This window comes from Micromys minutus (genome assembly GCF_963924665.1).
Source record: "Micromys minutus genome assembly, chromosome: 4".
Lineage (NCBI taxonomy): Eukaryota > Metazoa > Chordata > Mammalia > Rodentia > Muridae > Micromys > Micromys minutus.
In genome coordinates, this window is record NC_137973.1 from 77,308,730 (window position 1) to 77,326,662 (window position 17,933).

Consider the following 17,933-nt stretch of genomic DNA (forward strand, 5'->3'; position numbering starts at 1 on the left):
TCAACCACATGAAACAATTTTCTTCAACAATATGAAATGAATGATACCCAGTCCCTTGGATTGCCAGAATGGTAAGTATGTAATTTGCTTTTTAATTTTACAAGCAGTTACACTTAGTAGATTGCTTTGATTCTCAGAAGAAACTGGGATTTTAAATAGTGTTTTAAACACACACACACACACACACACACACACACACACACACACAGACTGAAAGATTACAGAGATTTCTGAAGTTACACTAAGCTCATTTTGTATTATGATACGGCTACAAACCTATTTGAGGCCAGGGAATTGAGTGTGGTGATTTGAATACTTGGTCTGAAGTTGGTGGAATATTTTGAGGAGGATTAGGAAGTGTGAGTTCTTTGGAGATAGTATGTTACTGGGGGTGGCCTTTGAGGTTTCGAAAGTTTATGTCAGGCTTATTCTTTTTGCCTCCTACTTGTGGATCAAATGCAAGCTCTTAGTTATTTGGCCATGTCTGCTTGCATGCTGCCATGTATCCCACCATGATGGACTGACTAACCTGAAACCTTAAGCAAGCCCTTTTGAAATGCTTTATTTTGTAAGTTACCTTGGTCATGGTGACTCTTTACAGCAATAAAGTAACCAAGCCACTTAGAAATATACTAAAGTAATGATGCATCTATGAGTCATAACCAGGTTTTTCTTTAAACAGTGAAGTCTTTATTAAAAAGCACTGAGGCTGCCACAGAGAGAGCTCAGAGAACGATTCAGTCCCGGCACCCACTTGAGGAAATCCACAACTACCTCTAACTCTAGCTCCAGGGGATCGATGTCATTTTCTAGTCTGCTCAGGCATCTACACACACACACACACACACACACACACACACACACACACACACACATTTACATAGCTGTATGTGCATTCATATAAACTGTTTAAAAAATTAAAAATAGCACGCATACCAACATATATTTATTTTACTTTTGAAAGACAGGATAAGTTCTAAGGCTGTTTCATGGATTCAACTACCATGTCAATTTGTTTTGTGGGATCAGCTGATTCACATTCATGATTTATCAAAGTTACTCTGTAAACATTTCCCTTATGTTCTATGGCGTAGGATGATAGTTAACCATCATCAACCTAACTGGATTTGGAATCATCTGCATGTATTTTTAAGGGTGCCCATCGAGGATTAATTGAGGATGGAAGACCTATCCTGAGTGTGAGTGGTGGCATACCATGGGTTGGGATCCCCACAGGAATAAACAGAAATGGGGTAGGAGGAGAGAAAGCCAGCAGGATACCAGCATTCACCTCTCTGCTTCCTCCCTGGACCAGTCATCTGATGTTCTCTCCACATGCCTTCTGCACTGGAATGAACTTACACATGAGGCAAAATTCCTTTTTCCCTTTCAGATTGTTTCTATCAGATATTTTGTCAACAATGAAAAAAGTAATTAATACAGGCAATTTCTCAAACCTGAGGCCCTTTTCTGAGAAGAATAAATTATTTCAGTACTAAGGAAAGTCTAAATAAGAACAGTCTTCTTGCCAGTATGCCCCCAAATTGCCCTGTGTTTATTTCTTTGAGATTATAGAGCTGAAAATGTAATGAAAAATTTTACATTTAAGATGGCTCGCATGGTTGCATGGATGTACTTAGTACTAAGTACTTAGCTGTCTTTCCAAGCCCGCTCTCCATCCTCAGCAGCTTATACTAGTGCCATTGCCAACATAGTCCCACTCTCCTCTGTGTAATGCTAGGTTTGCTGCTAGCTTCAGTCAGAACTGGCATCTTTCTGAAAGATGCACTATTTTCTAAGCTGTCCCTCTGACCCTGTAAACATTACCACACAATGGTAATTATCATCTTCATTAAAAAATATTTTTACATTGCTGGGGCTTAAAAGCATGACAGTATTATTGCAAGTCCCTAGGTACTCTTTCTCTTCCTCCCTCCCTCCCCATCCCCCTCTTCCTCTCTCAATGTAGTCCTGGCTGTCCTGGAACTTGTGTGGATCAGGATGGTTGTGATTTCAGAGAGCTTCCTGCCTCTCAAGCGCTGGAATTAAAGGTGTGTGCCATGGCACTTGGTGCTAAAATATTTTTAAAACTATGTAAATACTCAGTTTAAAATTCTCCAACAGCTTCTACCTTACTTAGAATAAAGTCCAATGGCTTTGACTTGGGTTTTCTGAATTTGTTTTCTGTTTTGTCTGTTTTCTATATTCCACTTTATTTAGCATGCTCCAGCCACAATGACCTTTTTTCATTCCTGAATACCACAAGGCCATCTTTTCCCTCTTCATCTGGGTGTACATGGTTCCTCTTATGCACACTGCTGTTTCTTTACTTGCCTGCCTCATTAATCTGATTTGGGTATTTGCTGAGAAATACCTTCCTAAAATCCCTAGCTAAAGGCCAATAGTGTATTGTTACTCTTAACTGTGCTGGTTTTTTATGTATTTTAAAAAATGTTTTCTTGCTTGCATGCATGTAGGAAGCCGTTGGCACCAATAGATGGCGCCAGCTTCCCGCCCATTGTTCAGCCTACAAAAACCTTTCCCCTCGTGTTGCTTGGCAACCACATAAGTCACAGCCCACTCTCGGGGCACGTGATTGAGCTACAGGAGGATGCACCAATCAGGTAGAAGACAAGTCTCTTAGGCATATTTAGCAGTGCATTTCTCCCACACAGGAGAGGAAGATAGTGGAGAGATTGCGGGAGACCCCACGTGGAGGGATGGCAGAGAGATACCACGTGGAGAGAGACCCGATAGGAGAGATTGCGGGAGGTCCCTCATGGAGAGAGAGTGGACAGAGAGATCGCACGTGGGAGACTGCACGTGAGAGGTCGCCTAGACAGTAGAACCCGGTAGGGGTCCCCGGCTCAGAGAGAAGTTTCCTGCTCAAGAAGTCCCCTGCTCAGAGTGCTGTACAATAAAGGTTGTCCGCAGAAGGATCTGTTTGTTTGTTGCACGCCTGTTCCTATCGGCGAGAAGCGTGGGCGCGTGACACATGCACATCTGTCCATCGTGTTAGAGGTGACTGCTAGTGGCTGTTGAGACCTGAGACCAGATCCTCTGGAAGAGCAGGCAGCCGGTTCTCCAGCCCCAACTGTGACCTTTTACTTTAAAATGTGAATCACTAGCTGATGTCTTATCAGTCTCTGACCGTTTGGAAGCAGGCTTCTCACAGCAGGGAGGAACCAGGGCTACTCTGTTCAAAGTTGCATCCTTAGTACTTGAAATAACAGTCAGCACACAGCAGGGTCACAAAATCTCTTTGTGTATATCTCTCTGTCTCTCTCCCATCTCTCTCTGTGCACATTACTTTTAAAGTAATAAGTGACTAATAATTTCCATTTTAGATATGGAAAGAGTAATAAGTCCCAGGGGAAAAAAAAACCTTGCTTAAGTAAAAAACGGATTCAGGCTTGGAATCTAGGCCCTGTGACTTCAATTTCAGTGTTCATTAGACTCCTCCAACATTTCTCAAGGCTAAGTCATTGCTGCTGCTTCTAAGATGACAATTCAGTATTGTTAAACATGTTCTTCAGAGCTTATGAAATGGTTCATGGCCTTTAAGCTACTTTTTGTGCTGTTGAGTATTTTTCAATAAATAAAAATTCTAAAATAAATTAATGTCACATATGGCTTTTTCTTCATAATCCTCAAATGCAACCCAAAATGAAGGCCTCTAAAATCATTTAACCTTTCTCAAACCATTATCTATAGAGCAATTTTAATTCAGAGCATGGCTGCTCTGGCAAGAGATCACATTTAAAGACCTTCTAGGTCTGTATGAGCTGGCTGGAATATAGCCATGCCTTTAATCCCAGGAGACAGAGGCCAAGCAGATCTGAGTTCCAGGCCAGCATGGTATAGAACAAGTTTTGGATAAGAGAAAGTTTAGGTCCACACCTTTAATCTCTGCACTCAGGAGACAGAAACCTACAGATCTCTGAGTTCTAGTCAATAAGGTTAAGTCAGTGAATTGAGAGACAGCTGAGTTTGTGTCAGTGCAGTTTGTAGAATACAGAGGCAGCTTTTACTGGAAGAGTTTTACAGAGAGGATGAAGAGAGAACAAGCTGGACATGGTTAAAGGTAGAATGAGCCAGAGAATGAGGAACCAGAAGATAAGAACATATTGCCAAATTTAGTATTAGGCCAAACAGAGCAATTCAGTCTGAAGTTGAAAGAAGCCAGTTTGAATCAGCCAGCATAGAGAGTTCTGACCCAGAACAGTTGAGGTAAGTAGCCATCCAGAGTTTGAAAAGAGCTAGAAATGGTGAGCTTATTTAGCTGTAAATCCCAGAGGCTGAAAACATTCTAGGCCTAGATAAGATTATATGGAGGCTAAAAGCTTCCAGAATAGGCTTAGGTTAGCAGACAGAGGCAGTAAGCCTCTGAGATGACAATTACATCAGGCAAATAAAAGATATTTTTACAATTAAACTTTCTTTACCCTGGCTTACATTTCCATTCATCTCCACTAGCCCTAACCATATTCCTTCTGATTACATTGCAAAATGATTTTTTTCTCAGTTTCTTCATATATTCATATCAGTAAAGCAGAAAGGCACATGTATCCCCAAATTAAGCACCCACAGCAGCTCAAAGATTCAAAGACAGCTCCTAAAGTCCGTGATATACGATCTTGAATGATCTGTCGAAAACAAGCCAGTGAGCTGAGTAGAAATGAGTCAGAGGACAAGGTAGAAAAGGGTCATTGATGATTAGGGAAAACAAGGCATGAAGTCAAGAAGCACTTCTGGGTCCTAGTGTAGCCAACTCTTTCTTTTTTTGATTTTTTTCCCATCCAATTTAGGTGTTCTTCCTTTGAATTCCTATCTATGCAATTGTGTAGTTCCTTTATAATAGCACTAAACACGAGCTATTATTTATTAAGTTACTTATTTCCCCCTTGGACCCTAAGACTGATAACCGTAGGGACATGACTGTGTGCCTATTAGTGTCCCCTCCGCCCTACAACAGTGTCTACATCTGCCGACCTCTCCAATACATACCTAAGAAATGAGTGAAAGAACTAAGTAAAATAAGTTTTTGTGGCAAAACATATTTGAGTTCTCATGTACAAAGCCTTATGCAAAACATTTATTGTATAAAAGTTGATTGTGTTTTCTATATTGAATAGATGTCAACCATGTGTTAAGCTGTAATAAGTGAGACAGCAGTATTGATTATAATTCTAGTGTTTACACTGTAAGTATCATCTTGTAGAACTTAGGATTAGTTTCATTTATAGTTATAAAATCTGGGTGATAAACTTTACCATGATATCGTTTAGATTTACTTTGCTCAAATAGCTTTTCAGCTTTTTTAATTAGTTCTTCTCTAATATTTTCCAGATATTTTCTTTCTTCCTTTACTTGTTTCATTTGTTCAATAATCTTCGCTCCTAGAAAGATTACAGCCCATAGTTATTAATTCTGAAAAGCTAAAAGATGTTTCATATTCCAAAAGACAGAGTTAAAGACCCAACAGTGTGCAAACAACAAGAATAAAATATAATCAAAGCATGTTTTTCTTTCTGCTATGGAGAAAATGGAGGACACATTTTGATTTGTACGGATCTATAAAACATCATATTTCTTCTGCATTTACATATATGTGTGAAAGTAGGTAGTCAGGTTTGAATTACTCTTGAATGTTTTAGTTTAATTGTTTGGGGCCCAAAGTTACTGCACTTATATCTTACTTGGAAAATGCATGTTGAAGAATGAAATAATGTTAATGACTAGCTAATAATAATATTATCTATTAATATTAATTAGCTAATATTAATATAATACTGTAACAAACCCAAAATTAGTAAAATGTAGATTTTTGTTATAGAAAAATATATAACAAAAATTACCATTTAACTATTTTCAGTATTCAATTGAGGGGCATTAATTTACTTGCAATGTTGTACAACCATTCCACCACCCATGTCCATAACTTTAACAAGTACTCATGAGCTGAAACTTTTTGGCCATCAAACAATAATTCCTCATTAACATAGTTAACTTTGCCTCAAACAGAAGTATCTATACTCATGGCGTCACAAATACTTACTCTCAATTTTTAATAAAGAGGTATCAGTTAATCTTGAAGAAACTCGTTGAGAAGGAAATGAAGGAAAATCAATCAGATCTGGTAGGGCGACGTGTTCCTTATCATACACCTGTAAGCAATCATGAGAATGAACAGAACCTGACATGGTAAAGCACTCTTTTATTTTGTCCACAAATGTTTGCTAACTGTATAGTGATGAACTCCCAAATCTATATTATAGCTATATTTATGTCTCATCATTCCATTTTACCAATATTTGGATATTTTATGAAGACAGTATAAGCTTTAAAAATTCATTTTCTTCCAAATCTGATTTCTTTTCAAGAGTTCTAGTCTTAGCGGCTTGATATAATAGCTTCTTAAAGTTTTAAGATGGCTACTGTTGTTTTTCACCCAGAGTCAATCTTGATAATTTATACTTGAGTCTACTGCATTTTCAAAATGTTAGCATATTGTCTTGTATCTTAATCTTCTATGCCCTACCTCCACTGTTTATGTCTATGTTTCTTCTTTCTCCTTTTCTTCCTCCTTCTCCTCATTTTTGTATTTATATACTTATTTTTGTATGGGATTTATGCTCGTAGAGATCAGAGGACAACTTGCAGTTCTCTCCTTCCATCAAGTGGGTCCTGGTGTTATCAGGAAAGCGTCTAAACCTGCTGAGCCATCTTGCCAGCTCTTATCTCAATTTTCCTGTTTTTACCTGTTCTTGTTAACTCAATCCTTGCCATGTTGATATTTGTCTCATTGTTTTTATAGATCTTAAATTGGTTTTTAGTTCTCTAGTAGTTACTACTTTTAAATTAATCAAGAGTTATTCATATTTTGTTTTCTTTCTGGAGTAAGTTATAGAATCAAGTTTCTACAAGGTAATGAAAATTAGAATTTCTCCATACATCTTTCCAAATACTAGAAAAGGAAGCCAGGTAATTTATATATACAGCATCAGATTGCAGAACCCTGCAACTGTAAGTATAACTCATCATGTAGCCAGTAACTCAACATTTGAGCATTTATATTAGATAACACTATACACAGATAACATAGAAATGTCAATTATGGTGCATTTTAGAGAGGCAAGACTCCATCAAGAGCAAAAAGATTTGAATAAGAGGGTCCAAAAACAAGGATCGTGTAGTATAAGCAATTTAAGTATATCCCCAACTAGTTTACAAATAAATGAGACGCAGACTCTGGTTATTTTATTAGGTTTGGCAATTACTGGTGAGCCACCCCTAATCTACTCTTCTAACTGGGTAGCCCTGGCTACCTCCCCAGAAGTATATCCCAGATACTTACTGTTTCTCCTGGCCATGTGTTCAAGCTTCCTCTTCCCTCACTGCTGCTTCCTCTCTCTCTTTCACATTCTTCTTCCTTCTTTCCTCCTCCAACCAGGTCACTCTAAACCCACCTACCCCTATAATCCCTCCAGTGATTGGCTGGAGCCAATTTTAGTTAACCAATAGTTTTAAATAGAGGACCAAGATTTGCACAACAAAGCAAATAAATGTAAGAAGAAACTCTTAGGCCTAGACCACTAGTGTAGAATTTAGTATTACCACACATAGCAATCTACCAAATCTCTGCAGGAACTGGAAATAGAGGGACTGGAGATGGTTATGATGACCAGATAAAGTTTCTGAAAGAATGAGGAAAGTGCTTTGAAAGAAGAAGCTTTTCTTGAGGACTAATTGCCAAAATGAGAGTTCCACCAAGTTAACAGAAAAAAACCACTCAGCCACTGAAAATACCTGTTTGATAATCTCTGCAAGATGGAAAGACTGATTTCAACTGTAGTTTTAGAGGTCTCAGTCCATAGCTGGCTTTCTCTACTACTAGTGTGTCTGTGATGAAGCAACAACATGGCAGCATGACTGTGTGGCCCAGCAAACTGCTTCAAATTGGCCGGTATCAGAACAAGAATATCTACAAAGGGACTCCCCCTTCCTCCGCTTGTGCTCTGTACAGGCCCCAAGCATGCTTGGGCATGGTATCTTCATTTAGGTTGGATCTTCTATACCTTTCTCTCATCCTCACAGACACATCCAGAAATGTTCCTTATATTATTCCTAGGCATAATTTAATCCAATTAAGTCAACAATCAGGATTTATAATCATATCTTCCTCATAAGGTTTAACTGTTGTTTTCAGAGGAAATAAAAATTAAATTAATAAGTGCAAAATGCTTAGAAGGGTCCTTGGTAATAGATACTCATAGTTAGCTATGCTAAATGTAGTATTTCTAGCATCTTAATAATGTTCTAAGTCCATGCTGCATATATGCATAACATTCTCTCCATGTCTATCATGCTCAGAATAAACTGGTGATAGTGTCCATTAGCTCCTTCAGACTGTTTTATGCTAGTCACATGAAACAGCACACTCAAAGCTTCACTGCTAGTACCTGAAAACTAGTGATAACAATCAACTACCACTATATACCTTGTTAATTCACTCAAGAAATCTCTTCTGAAGAGCTCAAGTATCAACAATTAAAGGTTAAAGTTTTCACATTTAAGACAAAGCATTTTCATGGCATTCATTTGGGCATATTGCCTCTTCACAAAAGCAGAAACAAAAATGGAATCACCAGTGATAATGTAGATATTACAAGAAAATATTTGACATTATAAATAAAATCTTATATATTTAATCTGTAGCTCAATTTTAATTTCTTTATTAATACTGTTGCAATGCTACATTTAAGTAAAAATTTGAATCCATACCAGTTTGGCCCGCCTTCTATTGATGGTGGTATTATCCTCCCCATCTTCATCCTCATCATTATTTTTCCAATGAAATGGACTTAAAAGAGAATAACAGATTTAAAAGAAATATTAAAACTTGATTCCATGAGTATTAGTATCTACTACTTATATATGAATGATTGTTTGGATGTTATATAAATACAAATGTAACTTTTAAATTGTTTAAGTTAACCTCAAAGCTAGATGGGTGGCTTGTATCATCAGTCCTAACTTTTTCCCTGGCTGAAGCAGAGGACTGCTTGAGCCTAGGAGTTTAGGACCAGCCCAGGCACCATAGGAAGACTCTGATGTACTTATATCATATATATTTATATCATATATGTGTGTATATATATACATATATATATAATCATGCTAAGTGTATTTTCTTTCAAACTCATTAATGGTCAACATAAACTACATTTAACGTGAACAGCAAAATAAAACATCACTACGGATCTATGATAAGATTAAAAAATTATTAGAAATATAATTCTTTAGTGAATATAATTCTCCTGCTTATACAACTGTTGCTTAATTTGAAAAGACTGCAAAATAAATCATTGTATGAATACATTCTTTTCCTTATACTCCAGAGTAGAATATATATAATCACCATTTATACTAATTACCTTTTTAGGTTCCCAAAATAATCATTTGACTCTTCCAATGATCCTGACAACTTGGAATTTCCAAAGTGATTTTGTGTAGGTTGGCTTTCCTCAGCTGATGTTTATGTTCATGCAATAGCAAAAAAAATTGAAATATTGGGAGAACAGCAAAAATAAGCATTGTTTTCATATGTATACATTATAACCTTATCTCATGAACTTTGCAAATGCAAATTTATATTTTTCAGAATAAATTTCACAATATAATTCATAGTTTGTTTGAATAAAAGATTCTTTAGTGAACTCTTCTGGTCTCCTTGGACACCACACAAATGTGGTAAACATGTATGCAAGAAAAACACCAATACATATAAACAAACAAAAACTTTTTCCAACTCAAAGCTGTATGATTTTGATTTAGCTACCACCCATTTCCCAGTTGATATTGGCAATGTAAAGCATACTGGCAGGTATGACTTCCCTATTTTCTCTTTAAAGTGCTATAGTGGTGAAGCATGCTTTACAAGTCTTAGAAATCCCTGATTTCAAGATGATTTCAATCCCAACTGTCCTTTTCCTACATCAGGCTTGTAGTTCCCAAGTCTATTCTCATTGTTACCTAAATTCTGTTTCTAGGACTGAAAGGCAATCATGTCATTCTGATTAAATACCCAGGTGGCTTCCACTGTCCACTGACCTCCCTAGCTTGTTCAGAGTTCTTAAAAATCCTTAGCTACCATTCTAGAAATACAAGTTCATGGTATATGTTCATCCTTTCTCTCATACTATAATGATAAAGAATACCTGATTAAAGTGACACTATTAAGTAAATCTTGAAAATATATTCATGATTGTATAAAGGAAGCATTCTGGAGATAATTCATGAAAGCATTTTAAGTTTCAGAATTGGGGTACTTGGGCTTTGGAGCATTAGATTTCACCTCTCTTTCTTCCTTTAATACACCTGTCAGAATTACATGTATGTTCTCACCAGCCATGCTTGTCTAATGAAGATAATTCACATTCAGAAGAAGACTCAATGGGGCCAATCATAAAGAAAGATTTCAGGTCTTTTCTTCTATACAAAATAGACTGATAGAATATTTTCAAGAAATTCCTTTGTAAACTAACATAAACAATAAAAAATACAAATTCTTTCTCATTGGATGAAAAGAAACACAAATGAAAATTTCTTACTATAATAATATATAGCTATATTACAAAATGATTCTTCCAAATATAACAAATGAGTCAAAATATACAGATTAAAATTTTTCAAAAATTTCAGGAAGCCAAGAGCTTGTGGTAGAAGTTGAAGCAAAATATAAGCATTGAGGCTTGCTACCCCAATGGTCTTATGTCTGTCTGCTAGGCCTCACATCCAAGCTTCCACAGGTTCTTAAAATAATGCCACAAGTTGGGACCAGGTGTTCACACATGTGTCTGTATAAAGCATCCACATTCAAGCTATGATATTCCACCTCCCATTCCCATAGACTAATGGCCCAAAGGTTCCACAAGCTTCCTAAAAATAGTAACAAAAGTTGGGGGACAATAATCTTTAAATCATGGTCAGTATAGAAATGTTTCACACTCAAATCATAATATTAGTAAGATTTGTGATAATGTATATCAATCACAATTTTGACAAGTTACTTCTGAAGAGTAGAATCATGTATTCTTGATACATACTTTAGATTCTTGATACATACTTTAGTTTCTGTAACTTTAAAGAATTTGCATTTATTAACACATCATCTGTTTGTGATTTGTTTTTTTAAAAAGATTTATTGATTTTATTTCTATTGGGTACACCATAGCTGTCTTCAGACACAACAGAAGAGGGCATCAGATCCCATTACAGATGACTGTGAGCCACCATATGGTTGCTGGGAGTTCAGGTCCTCTGTAAGAGCAGTCAGAGCTGAGTTATCTCCCCACCTGCTTAATACCGTATTTGAATTGCAGGAATTTTTTGTTGTTTTTTGAAAGCACCAAAAATTATCCAGAAGAGCCCAGAGTACTTCTAGGCATTGGTCTACTGCCCTATCTTACTGTATGTTCTCCAGCCCTACGTTTGTTGTTGTTGTAGTAAAACTATTTGGCGTGTGTGAGCCCCATAAAGGTTGAGATAAGATCCCTGCCTTAGAGTAGCCTTGAGCTTATAAAAACATCTTGCTATCTGACACATTCTCTCAAGAACTAACCCTCACTTTTCTAAGCCCTTCTTTATTATCCCCTGAACATCTGCTTGTGGGCTTATGCTTCAGCTCTTGACTTTTTCAAGGTCGTGTTGTCAGCTCCAAGCCTGACTGGGACCTTAACTGGTTAAAAGCATTTTCCTGCAGTAAATAATTACTTTTGGTTTATTTCTGACATTCGTGGGCCTTTCCTTATTTGTGTGCCCTGTGACCCCAACACAGCCCAATTTGAGAACCACATGTGTGTTGGTGGAACCAGCAAGGTGGAAAGTTGTGCTCTGACCTACACACACACACACACACACACACACACACACACACACACACACACACACACACACACACACACACAGTGAGGGAGAGGGAAAGAGAGAGAGAAAAATAAACAAATGTAAAAGGACCACATTTGTGAGGAATTTGTGTAATTTGACATTCCCACCAAGGTTTTTTTTTAAAGTTTGTGCATAATTTATCATAATTTCTGTAGAATGTGAACTGACACAACTTAACATTTCATGGAGAGCATTTGTACCATATTAGGCACTCCACCATATACCATTCAGAAATACTGGATTTTACTGCAAATGTTTTAAATTTTTTCTTCTTAGTTTTAAAGGAATTACCATGAATGACAGATACAAGCCAAGATAAAATTCCTATTGAATATCTATCTCACTGGTGTCAACTAATAATAAATATTAATACAGGGAATATTAAAGGAGACTGTTAGTGAATGGTTTTGTGCAGTGTATTTAGATGTTGATTACTGTGCCCAGAGATTTGATTGCAGTACAGACATCTACATTATCAAGTATCTTCCATCTCAATGTTGTACTAAAATGTTTTCCATTACCTCTGACTGGTTAATAAAGAGCTGGTCAGCCAGTTTGGGACTTCAAATCCTAAAAAGGTTCTCAAGTGGGGACCACAGGGTGTGTGTGGAGGAGAGGAAGGATAGATAGAGGGGGAGATTGAGAAAAAGGAGAGGGAGATTCAGCATTTTCCATGAGCAGGTCACCAGGGGAGTTTCCATGAAGATACTGATGGAGCAGGAGCAACCAGGACAAGACTAAGATGGCAAGTATTGGGACATGTGGCTTGGTAGTAGGCAGTATAGACAGGTTAGAATAGCTTAGTATCTGCCCAGCAACAGTACAAGGAGCTTGTAATAAATATAGGGTCTTTGTGTCTTTATTTGGGAGCTAGAGTAGGCATAGAAAAGCCAGAGTTAACTTTACAGGAAGCAATAAGTTTGAAGTATCATCTGGTGTAGAATAAATTGAGATGACAAGAAATATAATTACAAAGCAATTTCTTGCAGCATAATGGATACTGTCATTAGTTTGGGGGAGATGTTCTTCACTTACATCTATTATACCTGTTTTTCCCTCACACTGCTTATTTGCCTATAAAATATGATGAAAATGTTCAACTGACATTTTTCTATACAGCTTTGTTTATGCAAGCTTAATTTTAATTAAAGCATTTTGATTATTTGCCACTTTGTGTGCATGTGTATATGCAGGTGCACCCAGTATGTATTGGTGTGTGTCTACATGTACATGTGAAGACCAGAAGTCAACCACAGGTGGTGTTCTTCAAGTGCCATCTTCCTCTGTGTGCTTTTAGTCTATTTTCTTTTAAATCATGTGTGTCTGTGAGGGGATGTACATGAGTACAGGTGCCTATGGAGGCCAGAAGAGGACAGCAGATCTCCTGGACTGGATATATAAAGATCAGCCTGATGTGGATGGCAGAAACCAATCTCAGGTGTTCTTATTTTCCCACTTGTCCTCTTAGAAGCCCCACTTCAACTGTAGCTTTCCTTGCCTATATTTGTAAGTTTAGATTTGCTCAAAACTTGCATATAGGCTTGATTGCTCACATTTACTATAAAAAAAAATTTGTCTTTTCCATTTTAGTTGAAATTACCTTCTTCCTGATTTGTAAAGTCTCTCCACATATTTTCCAAGAAACTTGCATCTTCAGGGTCATCCTTTGACAAAGATACACTATCTGGTCTGTAGATTGTTCCATTTATCTCTGTAGTATCATTAATACTCAGCTCTTCATCTAAAGTAACTGTTGATGCTGAATAAACATTTCCTAAGTGATCTATTACAGGAAGCAAATATAATTCTGGTTGAAGAGCCTAAAACATAGGAAATATTTTTAAAGGTCAAACCCAACAAAATCTACTTTAAGTTTTAAAATTAGTGTGTTTAAGATCATAGTACATACATATGGAGGAGCAAATGATTTGAGTTTCAGTTCTGATTCTTGCTTTTCCTTTACCTATATTTGATGCATAAGAACAAATTAAATCTGTGATAACATTTTTTAATTATTCTGTGATCTTCTACGAAAGATATACACCATATCAATATAAGCAACTACAGCTAGATCACAGAGAACATACAAATCCAATCCTACTTCTATTCACTGAATCAAACATAGGTGAAATTCTATGTCTCCTTATAATAATGGTAACCAACTGTATGAGATTCAGTGTATGTGGTACATGAATTAGCTCAGTTAATCTTCTTACTTTCATTAGATGGATATAAACATCATCTGTACTTTATAGACAGGGACGTAGAAGCAACAAGAATTCTGAAACTTCCTCAGATGGTGTAACTGGCTGTACTTTATAATTGGATCTCAACTCTGCTCTCCCCACTTTCTGACACAGTTTATAAAACAAAATATAATTGTTCATTCTTTCTTGGTTGCCTAATTTTCTATTCCTTTGATAATTTTCTTTGCTCAAAAATCTTTCTGACCCTTCCTTCTTTTCAAGATCAAAAATGATCTTTTATGATCCCAGCTTGGGTATCATTTCTTCCTCAATGTCCCCCACATACCCTCCTCTTTTGCTAGAAAATCTTTCTTTCTTCACTATATAAAATATGATGTCCAATTTATTCATATTATATAATTTACCTTTTCTACTACACCAAATACACTTTAAGGACAAATTCCATATTTGTCTCTATATTAAGTAAAATGTTAATAAATATTTGTTGAAAATAAAATATTACATTTTAGAATTTGTTCTCAATTAACTCATAGTAAGTGAAAGAACTTACTTGGTTAACATTTAAGAAATGTAATTTGATAGAAGGGAAAAAAGCAAGAAAACTTACCACAGCTAAATTATTTCCAATGCATTTCAAAAATAAAAATTTTTCTGCAACAGCATCTACACCAAGAAACTCACCAAGACGCTCCCTCAGAGCTTGTAAAGTAAGTTGAGGAGATACTCTGAAATACCATGACATTGTTTTTTAAGTAGATTTGAAACATATTAATGAATCAGTATCTTTACTCAGCTTACTCAAATGTAAATACTAATTTAATGTATTAAGTATAATTTAAGGTGTCATGTTTCTATACAGCCTAGAACTTTCATGGTTTCCAGTACATACTTTTCAAAACAAATGATTAATAATATGTCTTTTAAAATTGTACAAATGAATGCAGGTTGCAAAAGTATCTTTTGTATTGAAAAGGAAATGTTTGTTTTACAAATCTACATAGAAATTTTATGCTTAAAACAAAACTTTGTGCATAGAGATCCGAAGACAACTTTGTGGGGTCAGTTCTCCCCTTCCCCCTTTATGTGGAATTGAACTCAGAGAGCTATGTTTGTATGGTAAGTACTTTTAGTTGTTGAGCAATCTCAGAACTGTATCTAATGCCTATATATAATTTGTTCTTAAACAGAAAAGTAATCAATGTGACTGAAAAAAGTGATGGGAAATTTTAGAAGGAGAGATATACTGAAGGGGAAAACAGCCAGATCGAAAAGTGTCCTGTCTGTTTGAATATGAAAATATACAGATAACTAAGTTTTTATTCTTTTAAACAAGTATAAAGATCACTGTCAAAATATTGTTTTAACTACTGTTTACAGTTAAACTGGTGTTGAATTTTAGATAATTTGTTAATTATTTTCATGTTTAATCTTAGTAATAAAGAGGTTATACACAGCTTTCTAAGCAGTAACAATATTATGGCCATGTGACATCTGTTTTTATGGCAATGTGTAAGATACAAAGTTTATATATTTGTTGTAGTAGCAATTTACACCTGTGACCTCATTTATTACTCTACCTTGATCCATATTACTAGCCTTACACAGTATTGTTTATTAACAACATTTATTGAACTGGGAATAGATCCATCATATGGATAAGATACTTTTCACTTAGAAGATTTTTAACGTTCAGAAAACATATTTCTCTGTTGTAAATAACTTGTTTCATGGCCACAAAATACTTGCCTTATAAATCCAGCAGAAATAAAGTTGTTAATAACTTCTATTGAAATAGTATTTAATTTATAGTTCCACGATCCTTCAGGGACATAAAAAACATGAAGTTCCACCAACTGAATAAGGAAAGCATCAGTTAAAAATTTTCTAAAGTAGAAAAAGAATAAATTTACTTCTTATAGAATTTTAACTTAAACACAACTAAATCATAAAATGTATCCATTCATCTAAAAAATTGTCAAAACAAGAATTTGTTAGGGGTTGGGGATTTAGCTCAGTGGTAGAGTGCTTTTCTAGCAAGTACAAGGCTGTGGGTTTGGTTCTCAAGCTCCAGAAATAGAGAGAGGGGAGGAGAGAGGATGAGGAAGGGGAGAGAGAGGAGGAGGCTGACTTTGTTAAATTGACTGCTTGACATTTGTTTCCTTTGAAACAATGATAACCTGTTGGTTCACAGCTTACACAACCTTGGTAAATGACATTCTTCCTCTGGAATCCATTAAGAATATTATGTTGAATTATGTTAAGGCGATGCATGATTGGACAGAAGAGAGTTGGGGAAAAGTTCAGAAGTGGAAGTAGAGGCAGGAGTTGAGAGGAGACTGGGAGAAGAAGCCAAGATGAAGCTGGAGAAGGAGGGCATAGATCTAGGTAGTCTTAAGTGGTAATAGGTAGATATATATTTTAAGGGTTTCTATATAGGTCTTTTATTTCATATAGAAGGGTGGTTTGTATCTTTGTTCATTAGATATTATGTAGAGGGTTTGTGGGTTGAGAATTTAATATATAAGCCTACATTGGACTTTGGAGTCATGTTTGTGCCAGGTGGCGGAGGAAATCTCAGGGGCAGTCATATCCACCCAGGACAGAAACAACAGGGGTGGTGGAGTAAACCACACCTGAGTTCTTAGAGGTAGCCCGGAGTGCCAAGTGGTGTGGGGACCAAATGTGTGTGTGCTTGACTCCACACTGGAGTGGCATCTTGGATTAAGACTGTGGGGACCAATAAAACGTTAGCCATCATTTTTATATTTACTGCAATATTAGATAGTTTTTCCTTCTTTCTTTCTTTCTCTCCCACTCCCCCTCTCTATCAGAAGTTTACTACACTGTAAGACAGGTTCCAGGATAACACTTCATTCTAGCTTTAGGTGGAAAAAGATGTTATGGCAGGTAATCTAGAAGTTTAAAAAGGAGTGAAAGAGGGTGGGGCTCACCACTATCTGGGTACAAGAACACCTTATTTGTTCCAGACTTCTTAATTTCATTTGTGACCACCAGGCCCTTTCCCTGAAGCCTTGACTTTTATTTCCCTGAGTTTCTTCTGCTCTTTTTAATTTTGCTTAATGGTCTTGTCTTCCTCATCCATCTCCTTGGGCTACATCTTGGCCTGTTTCAGATACTTCTTTTTGAACCCCCTGTGGGTCAAAAGGGTCCTCAGACCATTATGATAAGCCAGAAATGGAGATGGTGTTTTCTTATTGCTAGCTTTTATCTCTCACCTCTATCTTACATTCTTCAAAGTTTAAGAATTCTTGTCTCACAGTGACAATCAAAATGCTAATACTGTGGTTTGAGGACTGTATGTGTTTCCTAGAGTTCTAGGAAGAATCTATTCCAGATGTATGGCTTAACTGTTAACTATAACAAAAACAATCATTACTGCAGAGTCACATGTTCTTTACTCTAGGAAAGACTTTTATCTACTGCACATTAACGTGCAAAGGACTTAAATATAGTCTTAAATATAACAACAAATACTTAGAAACTTTAAAAGTTTGACTAAGGGGCTAGAGAGATATCTCAGCAGTTAAGAGCACTTGCTACTCTTGCAGAGGATCCAAGTTTACTTCCCAGAACCCACATTGCTTTATGTCCTGTTTCAGATGATCCAACACTGTCCTCTTAGCTCTGGGAGCTCATGGTACACACACACACACACACACACACACACACACACACACACACACACTTTGGTGTTCCCTTAAATTCTGTACCCAGACTAAAAACCTCTTTTGCTTCTGACTAATTTTGGGCCTGTGT

The 17,933-nt window shown here is 36.4% G+C and overlaps 1 protein-coding gene across 1 annotated transcript in view; it reads right to left on the bottom strand.

The window, feature by feature from the left end:
- Positions 1-17,933, bottom strand: part of SPATA1 (spermatogenesis associated 1) — a 39,788-nt gene that overhangs the window by 11,505 nt on the left and 10,350 nt on the right. Inside the window, exons 3-10 of the mRNA XM_080915113.1 lie at positions 15,903-16,009; positions 14,764-14,881; positions 13,859-13,912; positions 13,550-13,769; positions 9,438-9,531; positions 8,785-8,863; positions 6,059-6,167; positions 5,274-5,399 (exon numbers count right to left, since the gene is read on the bottom strand). Of these exons, the coding sequence (XP_080771239.1) occupies positions 5,274-5,399; positions 6,059-6,167; positions 8,785-8,863; positions 9,438-9,531; positions 13,550-13,769; positions 13,859-13,912; positions 14,764-14,881; positions 15,903-16,009 (907 nt within the window). The remainder of the gene's footprint in view (positions 1-5,273; positions 5,400-6,058; positions 6,168-8,784; positions 8,864-9,437; positions 9,532-13,549; positions 13,770-13,858; positions 13,913-14,763; positions 14,882-15,902; positions 16,010-17,933) is intronic.